Source organism: Calidris pugnax, unplaced genomic scaffold (assembly GCF_001431845.1).
Source record: "Calidris pugnax isolate Ruff unplaced genomic scaffold, ASM143184v1 scaffold119, whole genome shotgun sequence".
NCBI classification, from domain to species: domain Eukaryota; kingdom Metazoa; phylum Chordata; class Aves; order Charadriiformes; family Scolopacidae; genus Calidris; species Calidris pugnax.
The window spans coordinates 458311-473632 of NW_015090854.1; the positions used below are offsets into that span (position 1 = coordinate 458311).

Genomic DNA, 15322 nt, shown 5'->3' on the forward strand with positions numbered 1-15322 from the left:
TTTCCATCTGTTTTAATTTGCAGTAAATGAGTTTATGCTGCTGTGTTTTAGGTAGTCAAGAGCTTGTCTTCCTCAGTAATTATCTCCAGACAATGCTGGGGGAATGATGTGATAGGCTAAACGAGAACGACAGCGTATCTCAGGTAAACTGAGCAATTTTGTGTTAAAGTCTGATTAGAATAGAAGGTTTTGCATTCATTTCCCTAACAGCTGAACCGATACTCACAAATTGCCTTCTGAGGCGTAAAGTGACAAAGCTGATATAAGTATCTCCTTGAGACCATGGAGGGTGTCGAGGAGCGACACGATTGTTGGCATCATTTAAAACGAATCCCTGTGACTGGTGTCACACTCCTTACTCCCCTGGTTCCTGAGGAGTGGGAAGGTTTTTGAGCCTTTAATACAGTCATAGACTTCAGTAATTGATATATTTTATGTGAAAAAGTTTACAACATGAATCACAGAATCATCTAGGTTGGAAGAGACCCTTGGGATCATCGAGTCCAACCATCTCCCCTACTCTACAAAGTCATCCCCTACACCATGTCCCTCAGCACTGCATCTAAACGGCCCTTAAACACAGCCAGGGATGGTGACTCCACCCCCTCCCTGGGCAGCCTGTTCCAATGCCCGACCACTCTTTGGGTGAAAAATTCTTTCCTAATGTTCAATCTAAACCTACCCTGTTGGAGCTTGAAGCCATTCCCTCTCGTTCTGTCACTAATTACCTGTGAGAAGAGACCAGCACCAGCCTCTCTACAGTGTCCTTTCACGTAGTTGTAGAGAGTGATGAGGTCTCCCCTCAGCCTCCTCTTCCTCATACTAAACAGTCCCAACATGTTTTTTTTCCAGAAGACAGAAGCCTTCCATCTCCTGGGTAGGAGCTGGAGAAGCAGTAGGTTTCTTTGAGGAAGCTTTCCCCTCTTTCCTAAGGCAGTCATTCTGGGGACAGCCAGCTCTCTGCCCGAGGCCTTGAAAGGTAATTAGGCGATAATGAATAGCAGACCTTAGTTAGCCCTTCTCTCTTCTAAAGCACGTTTACCTCAGAGTATATACCTTGGTGTGAGAAGAATGACAACTCTCCTTCTCCAGGCTGTTCTGTTATGAGATCTGTTTCTGCTGTGCGATGGTAAGGGATCACAAATCTGACACTGTCACTCTGTGGTACCTGACCTTGGTCAAGGTGCCCCCTTCCTGCACAGACCTCACCCTTTGAAGAGGGCGGTCACACAGATTTCTCTTGCAAAATATATTGCAGAAAAATACCAGGGGAGAGACACCTTGCGCTTGCATTACAAAAGACAAAATATTGTCTTTTTCCTTTGTAAGGAAGCAACACGGGCATGTTCCCAAATTCAAGGTCACCTTTAGAAGCAACAGCAAAAACAATACAGAAAATTATAGCAACTGGGTGTTTTCATTTTTCTATAGGGGCATCATTTAATATATCTTTTTTGTTGTTGTTGCTTTAATAACCACTTAAGTTTATTTCAATGCCTATAAAATACATAGTGATAGTTCTCCTTGGGCAGGAACCAAGCAGCCCAAATGAACATCCAGGAGACTCCTGACTGATTCTTCTGCTCCTCAAACAGAAGATCTTTTGTAGGTCAGAAAAACACTGCTTTTTCCTCTCCAATCATTGCCCCAAGACCAGTGACAACCTGTGACACCACCACCCCTTTGCAGAGGTCTGAAGTCAGATGAGATTATGGTTTTGGTTTGTATCTGAGAAAAAATTCTTCAGAGCTACAAGTACTGGGAACACGATTTTTCACCGAAAATGTAGAATGACCTTCCAAATTGTGACATCCAAGCCACCATGGAACCCTGCTCGCTGCTGGACAGTGGTGGCTGCTGACCACTGAGGTTGTCCTGCAGGTAAATCTGGTATGACTCCACATGCCTTCAGCCCTAACTGTTACATTTCTTTTTCAGTGCAAGTTCGATGGTCTCTAAGGTCCCTTTCAACCCAAACCATTCTATGATTCTATTATTCTATAGACGGCAGGTCATGGTATTAGAACATATACTCTCGGTTTAGGTAGGCAAGTACCCTCCTTAGTTTTAGTGACTAGATTCAAATCCATGTGATGACGTGTACATGTGTTCATAGGACAAAAGTTCTTTATTTATTTGTTGTTTCAATATTTATGACTTTTCTTTGAGTTATTCTAATGAAATCATTGTGTTTGGGTGGGGTTTTTTTTCTTTTTTCTTTTTTTTCTTAGGGGCTGTCCACAGTCATCCAACGTCTTTTATGGAGAGGTGTTTCTTTTACAGCTTCCAACTAGATTCAAATCCATGTGATGACGTGTACATGTGTTCATAGGACAAAAGTTCTTTATTTATTTGTTGTTTCAATATTTATGACTTTTCTTTGAGTTATTCTAATGAAATCATTGTGTTTGGGTGGGGTTTTTTTTCTTTTTTCTTTTTTTTCTTAGGGGCTGTCCACAGTCATCCAACGTCTTTTATGGAGAGGTGTTTCTTTTACAGCTTCCAAATCCATCTTATGAATAAATTCACCTATTTTTTACTGGGATGCTTGAAGTACTTTGTTTTGGAGGTAGCTTGAAAGCCACAACCTTGCATTTGCTATAATTACTTTTAAAATACTTGAAAATTTAATTTTTTGCGCAACTATATTAAAAGCAGAAGCAATTTTCCATCTGTTTTAATTTGCAGTAAACGAGTTTATGCTGCTGTGTTTTAGGTAGTCAAGAGCTTGTCTTCCTCAGTAATTATCTCCAGACAATGCTGGGGGAATGATGTGATAGGCTAAACGAGAACGATAGCGTATCTCAGGTAAACTGAGCAATTTTGTGTTAAAGTCTGATTAGAATAGAAGGTTTTGCATTCATTTCCCTAACAGCTGAACCGATACTCACAAATTGCCTTCTGAGGTGTAAAGTGAGTTTTTTTTCCAGAAGACAGAAGCCTTCCATCTCCTGGGTAGGAGCTGGAGAAGCAGTAGGTTTCTTTGAGGAAGCTTTCCCCTCTTTCCTAAGGCAGTCATTCTGGGGACAGCCAGCTCTCTGCCCGAGGCCTTGAAAGGTAATTAGGCGATAATGAATAGCAGACCTTAGTTAGCCCTTCTCTCTTCTAAAGCACGTTTACCTCAGAGTATATACCTTGGTGTGAGAAGAATGACAACTCTCCTTCTCCAGGCTGTTCTGTTATGAGATCTGTTTCTGCTGTGCGATGGTAAGGGATCACAAATCTGACACTGTCACTCTGTGGTACCTGACCTTGGTCAAGGTGCCCCCTTCCTGCACAGACCTCACCCTTTGAAGAGGGCGGTCACACAGATTTCTCTTGCAAAATATATTGCAGAAAAATACCAGGGGAGAGACACCTTGCGCCTTCTGTAATGAGATCTGTTTCTGCTGTGCAATGGTAAGGGCTGACAAATCTGACCATGTTGCTCTGTGGTACCTGACCTTGGTCAAGGTGCCCCCTTCCTGCACAGACCTCACCCTTTGAGGAGCGCGGTCACGCAGATTTCTCTTGCAAAATATATTGCAGAAAAATACCAGGGGAGAGACACCTTGCGCTTGCATTACAAAAGACAAAATATTGTCTTTTTCCTTTGTAAGGAAGCAACACGGGCATGTTCCCAAATTCAAGGTCACCTTTAGAAGCAACAGCAAAAACAATACAGAAAATTATAGCAACTGGGTGTTTTCATTTTTCTATAGGGGCATCATTTAATATATCTTTTTTGTTGTTGTTGCTTTAATAACCACTTAAGTTTATTTCAATGCCTATAAAATACATAGTGATAGTTCTCCTTGGGCAGGAACCAAGCAGCCCAAATGAACATCCAGGAGACTCCTGACTGATTCTTCTGCTCCTCAAACAGAAGATCTTTTGTAGGTCAGAAAAACACTGCTTTTTCCTCTCCAATCATTGCCCCAAGACCAGTGACAACCTGTGACACCACCACCCCTTTGCAGAGGTCTGAAGTCAGATGAGATTATGGTTTTGGTTTGTATCTGAGAAAAAATTCTTCAGAGCTACAAGTACTGGGAACACGATTTTTCACCGAAAATGTAGAATGACCTTCCAAATTGTGACATCCAAGCCACCATGGAACCCTGCTCGCTGCTGGACAGTGGTGGCTGCTGACCACTGAGGTTGTCCTGCAGGTAAATCTGGTATGACTCCACATGCCTTCAGCCCTAACTGTTACATTTCTTTTTCAGTGCAAGTTCGGTATGACACACAGAGAGACATTTATATTAACTGCAATTAAGCTCTATTAGACCTTTGATCTGCTACCATGTTGTAGTGTATAAATGAATACATAAAGGAAAAAAAATAGAAAGTGAAATAATTATCTTCTCTGAGTTGCAAAGCTGAATTTCAAGCCGTGCCCTTAGAGCAGTTTCATCACATTTTTAATTGAGCTAGCTTTTGTGTCAGGAAAAAGAGCTTTATTGGAAAAGACGAGGGAAAAGTAGAACAAAAGCTGATGTTTCATTAAAGTGAGAAATGCCATGGGCTTGAAACTGTGATCTTTGAAACTTGTGTATTAGGAAATCAAATTACCAAATTGTTAGGTTTTGGGAAGTAAAACCTTAGTGTACTCAAAGAGACCCACATTGGCAAGAAAAACACCAAGACTGGTTTGGAGATCAATTTTTTTTAAAAAAAGTGTTGTGTTGAGAGGACAAAATTAAGCCAAGTGTGATGGTCATCTATGTCGAAAAGTGAAAAAATCCTGCTAGTCAGTCTGAAAAACAAACTCTTATTTTCCACAGCCAGATGAATCTGCCTAGTTCTTTCCTTCCAGGGAGGCACTGCTGGAATTTATTGCTGAATACCTGAAGGACAACTGGAGCAGAGAGTGCCAACAGATATGGAGGGCAGGGCTGCGGAGAAGGGCTGGGACAGTGAGTTTTTTCTTTTCCTTTTCTTTTCAGTCTGCTCTTTGACTGTATAGGCTGTTTTCAGTTTCACTGCATATCATCACTGCATATCATAGAATCCTAGAATGGTTTGGGTTGGAAGGGACCTTAGATACCATCCAGTTCCACCCCTCTGCCCTGGGCAGGGACACCTCCCACCAGACCAGGTTGCTCCAAGCCCCATCCAGCCTGGCCTTGAACCCCTCCAGGGATGGGGCAGCCACAGCTTCTCTGGGCACCCTCTTCCAGTGTCTCACCCCCCTCACAGCAAAGAATTTCTTCCTAATATCTAATCTAAATCTCCCCTCTTCCAGTTTAAAACTATTACCCCTTGTCCTGTCACTACACTCCCTGACAAAGAGTCCCTCTCCATCTCTCCTGTAGCTCCCTTCAGATATTGGTAGGCTGTTACAAGGTCTCCCCAGAGCCTTCTCTTCCCCAGGCTGAACAACCCCAGCTCTCTCAGCCTCTCTTCGTAGAGGCTTCTTCTCTTCCACCAAATGCCCCAATTATTACATTTCTGACTGCTGTTCCCTTGAGGCACCATATTTTCTCCTTGCAGAAGGGGAAAGTCCATGAATTCCCACTGAAAAAACAGATCTCCCCATGCATATGCTCTGCTGGTAATCTGATCAAAAATGAAACTACACCTCAGCCTTCTACACCTCTCTCCCTGTTCTGTTCAAGGGGATTTTAACTTCAAAGTGTAGCTGAGAGCATTAAATTGCCAACGTTATCGAGTGCATTAAGCCTGGAAACACGACAAACTGATTATCTGTTAGTTTGCTTCTTTGGTAACCCCTGATACCTGCCAGAGTGAATAGCACAGTAGGTCCCAAAATGATATCAAATCTAAGCAGGAACATTCTGCAGAGCTTTGGGCTGAGTAGCAGAAGGTCAGACCCAGCAGGTGAAAATGCATGCAAAAGATTGTGGGATCTCCGTCTTATAAAAAAACCCACTTTTCTTTCTTTGCTTCTTTCTTGCTTTCCCTTCCTCCTTCCATCCTTCCTTCCTTCCTTCCTTCCTTCCTTCCTTCCCTCCAAGCGAACTCTAAAGCCTAAAAATTCAATTAAAAAGTCCACCATTTTGAGTGTGAGGAGGAAGAGAGAGAAGGGAGAGGGCTGGTTACCTCATGACTGTTGAATGTCTGAAATGATAATGCTATGTCTAATGTTGAAATGCTGGTTTGAATGAGTGCTGCAGATATCACAATAAGAAATAGTACTTGGGAAGAAGATTAAAAAAAAATAATTAGAAAATTACTCTGTTTTGTAGCCTGCAGACAAAATGACTGGGAAAGATCCCAAATAACTTTGCTAAAAGTGGTCGAATAAACACTGTAGGTCTCATTATCAGCGATGAAAGTCATTAATATATAAATTATGTCATCCCTAAGTTACCATTTTCCAATAAAAATAATCAATGATAAATTCTTTCTCCTTGCTCTCAGATTTCAGAGCTTCCAGGTGCTTCACAGTCTCACACTTTCTCTTCAGCCACAAATATTAAGGGTCTAAACACCCTTCCCAGATTGCTGTTGTAGAAAATAGGAAAGAAACACTGCTTTACAGATGCCTAAGAATTGGCTACCAAGTTTGCTGTGGTGAAGCAGTTGGGTTTTAATCATGTTCAATTAACTGATATGGTGAAGTAGTTGATAAATACTTCTTAGAACCAGAAGCCACTGGAAAACTTGTGAAAATCGAAGATGAGTTAAGATGTTATCTTAAGGGTCCCTGCCCAGCCAGGCAGTGCAACCTCACGCTGAAGGAACAGTTTAGGGCAGTTGTGTCATGGCAGAAGAGCCCTTAAAGTTCAGCCACCCTGGGACTAGGTCCCAAAGTGGTAAACCTTGAGCACTTTTTCTGCATTATCTGAAATTAGCCTGGATGATTAACCAACCCAGATAAGAAAAAGACCAGCACCTCCATCCCATCATCCCTGCCAAGAAGTGCCCTCTAAATGTCATATTTTTAACTGAGTCATTCCCCAGATCTGGTTTAACGTGTAGGCAGCTCTTGACCTAGCTGAGAGGACAATAACTTCTGGTGGAAGAGAGAAGGCAGGAGTGAGCCAGAGGGACATTGAGAGCTCTCATACTGCCCGTGCAACTGGCAGAGGGGTGAGGGAAATCACTGGACTGCTGTGCTTCAGACAGAAAAAGGCACTGCTCAAATTCATTAAATCAGTGGAGCTGTCCTGAGTGGGCTCCCATATTTTAGAAAAAAAGTATACTATGGTTATAGCTAACAATGTTTAGGAGTCAGCGTAACCTGCAACATTCAAACACCAAAATGGATTCTCATGAAGAACTGTTTAGTTAATTAAACATACTTCTAGACTGGTTTCATCAAAGTTTATCATCTAGATCAGCGTTTAATCTCTACACGTAGAAGCCAAGACTGGTTATAGGTCAGGGGAATTAACCATGAGTGTTAAGCATTGAAAATCAAAGCGAGGAAGTGAAAGATTTCCTCCTAATGGGGACAGAGGCTTCTGGGATGTTTCCCAGGGGGACAGTTGCAAAAATGGCAAAGAAAGCAGGAAGAAATTCCCCAAACCAGTCAAGTGAAATCTGCCTTGGGATCTGACAGCGACTTGTCAGATGCTAGGAGCGGTTTATGTTTACTGGGACATTTGCACTGTGGAGCCACAGCATTTTGGGGGCATTTATTTTCTTGGCTTAAGTGCAGTTCTGACATGTCATCCAACCTCAGCACCAACAGTCTAAGTTAATCTGGTACACTTTTCATTTGTAAATAAGATCGAAGCTTATGGCAAGGCAAAGAGAAGTGAAGCAAATAAAGTATGAAAAGAAACCCCAAATCCCCCTAAAAAGCAAAACCCCGAGACAGAACGGAGACAGAGTAAGAGGAATGAGTGTGAGCTCCACATACGCGGTTTATTCCATCCAGGCTAAAACTAACAAGGTTTCCTCCTCATGTACATAGAACTTGTGTCCTCAGTCCTCCTGCAGGCAGACCAGGGCCCACCGAATGGTCGCTTTTGCCCTCAAATTTATTTGCAGGACTCTTGCTGGTGGTTAATGAGAGCCCTGCTCACATAGCAGACCAGCACTGACAGGTGGCTGGGGGCTTATTAAACAGCCGGGCTATAATACTTTAATTTCTCCCCATTAGGCCATGGCGTGATTCCTCAGGAAGCCTTGTGCAGCGCCATTGTGGGCTGCGGCCTTCCTGCGGCCTGCAAGTGGGTTGTTGTTGTTTTGTTGCTGTTGTTGTTGCTGTGCAGCAAACACCCAGTGGGTGCGAGCCTACGTCTGGTTTTGACATGAAAAAACATCCTTCTATTCAGCGTGGACTGGGGACAAAGCACTTTTAGCCCCCATTAAAGGGCTCCCAGAGAGGCCTCGGCCCGCCCCGGCCCCCGCAGCCTGGGCCCTCCCGCCCGTACCTGCCTCCTCGCCGCCCCAGAGGGGCCTGGACTCCGGCTTGGGCAGCAGCTCTCCTTTGGCATGGGGTTCCTTTGCCTGCAAAAGAGACAGGGAACACATCAGGTCAGGAGAACATCCTCTCGTGCTGGGTTATTGCTTTTCAAACGCTTCAGACCACAGCTCTTTTTCCACCTGAAGAAAATCATAGGACCGCAGAATTGCCTGGGTGGGAAGGGGCCTTTCAGATCATCGAGTCCAAACCATCAACCCAACACTGACAAAAACCACCACTAACCCATGTCCCTCAGCACCACGTCTGCCCGGCTTTTAAATACCCCCGGGGATGGTGACTCCACCACTTCCCTGGGCAGGCTGTTCCAATGCTTAATAGCCCTTTTAGTGTAAAAATGTGTGGGGGGGGGGGCAGTGCAAGGCCCCTCTCCAGCTGTTCCCATGATCAGGGGCAAACTTACAAGGTGCTCTCTTCCAGAAAAGGAATGGCCTCTGTGCTTATACTGTACTGTCAATTACATTTTCCATTCAAAGTGTGCATGCATGCTTATTTTACACCTGTGGACCAGACGGTTAGCCCCATTCTCCTGCCTCAGCCCTGCTGAGAGGGAGAAAGGGAAAGGCTTGGGCAGGCTGGGTCCCACCAGGGCTGTCTTCTGACATGGAGCTCTTTGCAGAGAGCCACTTTGCCCACTCTTTCATCCAGGGCTGGACAGCCTTCATGAGGATGGCGTTTGGGGTAAGGGAGGTGCAGGTGATAATCCCTTCACATATCCTTGGGTATCACCAATGTGGGGGGCTGCACAACTCTGTTCCCCTCCATCATTAACACTTCATCCTCATCCCTGCTATTATGGTCTATCTAACTGCTTGCCCTCTGGACCTCTCTTATTCACACAAGAGGCTTGGATCAGAGCTGCACAAGAATTTGGGAGAACTAGGAGTGTGACTGTCCTGTGGCATCACCTTCATAAGGGTACCAGCTGCTGGCCTTAGTGGTGCTGCTTCTGGGTGATAAACTGAGTGTGAGAATGAAGCCAGTTAGCGGGATTACACATTTGCTAACCCTGTCTATCCCAAAGTACTTCCAGGCTCTCCATCCCACTGAAACGCTGCATCCAGTGTCAGGATGGGAAGCAGCAGTCAAACGGCAAATAAGGCACTGCAGAAGAACAAGGAAAAGAATTCCCACTAGAATCACTGCACAGGCTTCTCTTAGTAAAAAGTTCTCATGTCCAATGACAGGAGAAATTTTCTTGCTAATGTCAAAACTTAAGTGCTTCTTCATACAAATGCATCATTCTCAAAGCCTGCAGTCCTGAAGTTGTTTTCCTCTTCATAATATTTGCACTGAACACTGAAGAAGCTTTGCTTTTTGTTTGTGGCAGTGAATGTGCTTATCATGGTGCTTGTAAAATGCTGGATTAAGTCTGTGTCCCAGCTGACATTGCCCAAGCCTACAGCTCAGTGAGGGAAAAGGAGACAAATAGTTTAACGCTAGTGGACCAAGTCTTTGTGCTAGCTGAGTACACTTCAGCTGCAGCAGATAAGACCTCAACAGGTCAAATATTTTAAGACAATATCCATACAATAGTGACTCAATGTAAAAAACAGCACATTCTTTCATCCTATGAAGCACAACTTCCCCCTTCTCTGAAAATGTGACCCTGAAAGACCCTGGTGAGCAGGATTGCTCCCTCTAAGCCTTGCCCTAGGAGTCAGCTGTGGAAAACTACACCCTCTGATTTGCAAAAGGTAAACTATGTTGGAACATCTTTTTATCTCCAAAGCAGAGTTTAAAGGCACTAAACTGTATCTTGGGATTACTACGATCTCAGTGCCATTGGGAGAAGATAAAGGCAAGTAGAAGTCAAAAGTTCATATGTCAGTGCAAGCAACACTTGATTTGAAATACTGATTTTTGCAAGAATTCAGTGTGTTATATATTTTGTGCAAAGATGATGTTAAATCCATGATCCTGCTTTTTCTTGTTTTAGAAACAGTAAAAAGGAAGCAGTATTTATGAATTCTTAATAAAGTAGCAGCTACTTCACTTCCTTCTCTATTCCCTTTGACCTAGGCACACTGTTCTCTTCAGCTGCAGCATCTCTTGGTGTGTCCTCAGCCTGGAGGCTTACTGTAAAAGAAAGTCTGGAAAAGAGACAAGGTAGGCAGACCGGCTGCCTGTTCTTGCAGACAGTCTACACCTGTTCCCTGGTGTAGGCCAGGGAATGGGAAAGGCTGTTGAGGTTCAAGTATTTGATGAAATACCCTGAAAAAGCTCATCTTCCTCATGAGGAAGATGATCGTCTTCCCTCATTTTCCAGCATGGGGATGGTTGAGAGAGAGACATCCATACAAGTGCCTCCATCCCATTGTGGAAGTCCCAGGGGAGCTAGAGGAATTGCTGTAATGTGGGCCCCGCATTCCTCACTGTGCACAGCAAGATGACATGGAGGGGGACCTCCCCACCAAAAAGAAGGCAGCTTAAAGAGGACCTGTCATTCTTTGAATAGCAATGTTAGTTTAAGGCTGGTAACACTTCTGGTCTAGCAATAACCTCAGACTCTAGTGCACGGGCATTTAATGGGACTACTGATATGTTTAACATTTAGCCAGTCCTCACCTGCCTTACTGAACCAAAAGCCAGAGAAATGTGATCTGCCTCATTCATTGCAAAGGGAATTTAAACTCTGAAGCCTAATTTACACATCAACATTGTTAATTATTTCATTGCTGAACATCTTAACAGAAAGAGCTCATTAATGGCTGCTTATTCTGTTCACTTGAAAGGACATCAATACCAACAGTGGAAGCAGAATACATTATCTAGACTAAATACTAGAGCTGCTTTGTATTAAAAAGAAAAGATGCTGCTCACAGATACCAAATGATATCATTTATTAAAGTTATCTGCCTTCACTGCTGTTTTGTGGAGTCCTACAGAGGATCTACCCTATTCAGCAAGACCCAGCCTTGGGATCCAGCATATTTTTGCTACCGGGATGACAATGAATATCCTGTTTTCACTTGAGGTTCTCAGTTATCCGAATGTCTTTATGACACTTAACATATTCAAATTTATGGCTCTGTTCCTGTCGACAACTTCTTCCAATGAAGGCAATATCAGGAGGTGACAGGGCTAAGCATACTTTGGGTCTGTGTATTGTGTTTGTGAAATGCTCACCTAAAGTGAAAAAATTCATAAAGTTGACCCTCAAATGTCTATAAATGGGCTTCAAAGCTAGTTATCTATTGAAATGAATGGCAGCCATCCACATTTCTTTTGGTGCAACTGCTTCAGCACTGCTGAGGTCTCCTCTGTGTTATCCGAGCCAAGGTCTTAAGTAGCTACCAAAAGACTACCACCATGCCTAGTACCCAGGAAGGGCTGTCACCACTTCTGGTGACCACAGTCATCTGCAGCTTCTGAAATGAGAGTAGCTGGGACTGCCCTGTGCTGGTGTTCAAAGCAGGAACCCCAGGTGAGTCTGAAATCTGAAGTTGCCTAGACCAGGACATGGCTGTTGTAACTTCTTACTGGCAGGTTCTCCCAGGCCGGCTGTGACAGAATGAATATTCACAGGTTTATTCCCTTCACCCTTCAGCTTCTCTCCTGCTGCACTCTTGGCAGGTGGGCTGATGTTCCTTTTGTGGGGAGGTATAATTTTTCAAGACACAGAGACAAGACTGCATGCACCTGTATGAAGTAAGATGGGAAGAAGCCTGGAGTAGAGGAGCATAGGCAGGATGTGGATTTATTTCTCTCTCAGGAGAAGAGAGTTGCCTAGCTCTGTAAAATACTTTTTTTTTTTTTCTCCAGAACTGCCACAATATAGTGGGATCAAAAGGATTCTTTTCCAAGGAGAAGCACCGAGAATGACAAGAATAATGTTCTTCAACTCAATCTCAAATGAGAGATTTATTCAAATAATTTCCTATCACATCTTTGCTATATAACAAAAAAACATTTGGCATAGGTGCTTGTTATTGGAAAAAAATGTCCTTCGTTCATAAAAGGAATCTTTTATTCAGGCTGCAACTTTAATTTTCACTAAATATTGTGGCTTTGCCTTGGCAACTGTCAAATTGTGGGAGACCTTATTATTTGTGACAAGGTTTTGTTCTACTGAGCTTATCAGGGAAGCGAGAACCAGATAGTGTTGCTGCCCTGAAAACTGACTAAAAGCAGAGCACAAAAGACTGCCTTTGGATCTGATAGCATAATTACTAACTGCATAAGGTTTTGTAAAACTTGCAGCTGATCAGTTCACGTCCAAGATGTTTGGGAGTAGCTCCCTTCAAAGCTGCAAAAACATAAGCCTCTTCCAGAGCTCCCTTCACCATTGCCAGCTGTAGCTGCATCACTCGTTAGGTTACTGAGTTCTTCCTCTTGTATAAACGGAGTCATGGAGCAAATAAGTGCAGTAGTAAAAATCAGTGCTTTACTTCCCTGCACTTACATGAAATTTCCCAGAATCACAGAATGATATAGGGTTGGAAGGGACCTCTGGAGATCATCTAGTCCAACCCCCTCCCAGATCAGGGTCACCAGAGCAGGTTGCACAGGAACGTGTCCAGGCAGGTTTGGAATGTCTGCAGAGATGGAGACTCCACCACCTCTCTGGGCAGCCTCTTCCAGGGCTCTGCCACCCTCAAAGTGAAGAAGTTCCTCTTCATGTTTAGATGGAACTTATTATGCTCAGGTTTGTGCCCATTAACCTCTTGTCCTTGTCCCCAGGAACCAGTGAAAAAAGACCGGCGCCTTCCTCTTCACACCCACCCTTTAAGTGTTTATAGGTGTTGATCAGATGCCCCCTCAGCCTTCACCAGACTAAAATGACCCAAGTCCCTCAGCCTTTCCTCATAAGAGAGATGCTCCAGGCCCCTCATCATGCTTCACCTATGTTTTATCTAGAAAAGAACTGCACCAGTCCACATACTGCATATAGATGTTATTTGTGTAATAAAGGCCTTTTGGATTGCTCATTATAAAGCAGACAACAGCTTTTGTTAAGTGGCAAAAATAACAGAGCATTGAATACACAATAAAAAATAGTAATAATAAAAAAGCACCACATTTTCCTCTGGTAAACTCTTAAGTCAAAAGTTCACTGAAGCTAAAATATTAAATCCAAGACTTGTTCCCTCAGATATTAAAAGAGCTTGAATTAGGACCCAGACTCATATCTGTGTTTTGCTCCATGGGGCTAAGTAGGAGTCTGGAGGTCAAACCATGCAGAATGGTGAGAAAATTCAGGAACGTGTGTGAATTTGGAGTTACAGCCAGAAGTAGCCAGTACAATGATCTTGTCTGATATTCTGCATAATGAGGGTACAGAATCTTACCAGGTTTATTGATACCTCACCCCCCTCACCTCTGGCATCACGTCATATCTGGGTTTGAGTTCAGGATTTCCAGTGATGGAAAATCCACCCTTTCTTATATGAGTTATTTGTTCAACATGTTTTTCACTTTTTTTTTTTTCTTCCTTATTGATTGATTTTCCTTGATCTTCCAGTCACAGCGTACTTTTATGTCTTTTCTTTGAAGACCTTTGTGTTACCAGTAGCTGCTCCACCAGAAGCCACAGTCAAGTACCCTCTCAAACTTGTTTTTGATGAAGTCATCATAGCCTTTAACATTTCTCACTGAGGGTTAAACAATCTTGCATTTGGCATAAGGAAAAAACACACACAGTTCCTCCAAAGTAGCAAACAGAGCTATAAATTTGAGCCCTTGCAGTTGGCTCACAATAACACGTACCTACGTCCTAAATCAAGGTCAGAAAAAAAAATAATTAATGTTCGCTCTGTTTTCCAAAATAACACAAAGTCTTAGAGAAATGGAGTTTGTGTCTAGACTATCAAAAACATGGTTTATTGCCATTTTTCTCTTTTTATGTAGATTTGGCAGATCAAGCTAAAGACTACAATTTAACTATTGCAAACATACTGATGCATCGTATCCTATAATACAAGTGATAAACTGTGCTTGAAATAATTTTGAGCGTGGAATTTAACTCTCTTAAGTAGCACAGTGGAGTTAAAAAAGTAGCCATATGCAGAGCTGACACAACACTTGCAATGAATGAGGGATGTTGATAAGAGAAGGCAGAGCTTCCACTGCTTCACAGTGTCCCTTGGAGCTGTGGATACTTCCCTTTTTTCCAGGAATTAGCCTGAAAGTGTCATAAGACTGGACTTTCTGGTCCTTGCTGGCTCTAACCAGAGTCGTCCAGTTGTACATTATCCCACTCTCATCCCCAATGAGTGTGGGGAAATGAACATTAGCTGAATTTACTTCAGGTTTGGTTTAAGATTTGGGCAAAGTTGGGGTCAGCTCTCACTAGCTCTCTGCTCTGGGTGTTGAAGCCTCAGAAATAATCGGTGACCCGCGCGGGCCCCCAGCTCTCTTTGAGCTGTTTCTGGCCTGAACAAGGAGCATTTTTCCATGGATGAGCAAGTGAGACACCTCAGCGACAAACACGTACCGATGGTGATGGTTGTGCTCTGGCTGCTCAGTCACAGAGCACAGATTGCCAGGGAGAACAATCCTGGATCTTCCTTCAGATACCAAGTCCAATTTCTGTGTAGGCAGTTTATTGACCCTCTAGACTATACCCTCCTTCTGTCCTCAGCACCACTGTAGAAAACTAGTCGCAAACTCCCCCTGTACTCGGCACTGGTGAGGCCCCACTTTGAGTACTGTGTCCAGTTTTGGGCCCCCTACCATAAAAAAGACATTGAGGTGCTGGAGCGGGTCCAGAGAAGGGCGACAAAGCTGGTGAGGGGTCTGGAGAATAAGTCTTATGAGGAGAGGCTGAGGGAGCTGGGGTTATTCAGCCTGGAGAAGAGGAGGCTGAGGGGAGACCTTATTGCTCTCTACAACTCCCTGAAAGGAGGGTGTAGAGAGGTGGGGGTTGGTCTCTTCTCCCAAGTCACAGGCGACAGGACAAGAGGAAATGGCCTCAAGTTACACGAGGGGAGGTTCAGGCTG

The 15322-nt window shown here is 43.6% G+C and overlaps 1 protein-coding gene across 1 annotated transcript in view; it reads right to left on the reverse strand.

Moving 5' to 3' along the window:
- The window catches only part of SGK1 (serum/glucocorticoid regulated kinase 1), a 63412-nt gene that overhangs the window by 26039 nt on the left and 22051 nt on the right, over positions 1-15322 (reverse strand). Inside the window, exon 2 of the mRNA XM_014943621.1 lies at positions 8331-8406. Within this exon, the coding sequence (XP_014799107.1) occupies positions 8331-8406 (76 nt within the window). The remainder of the gene's footprint in view (positions 1-8330; positions 8407-15322) is intronic.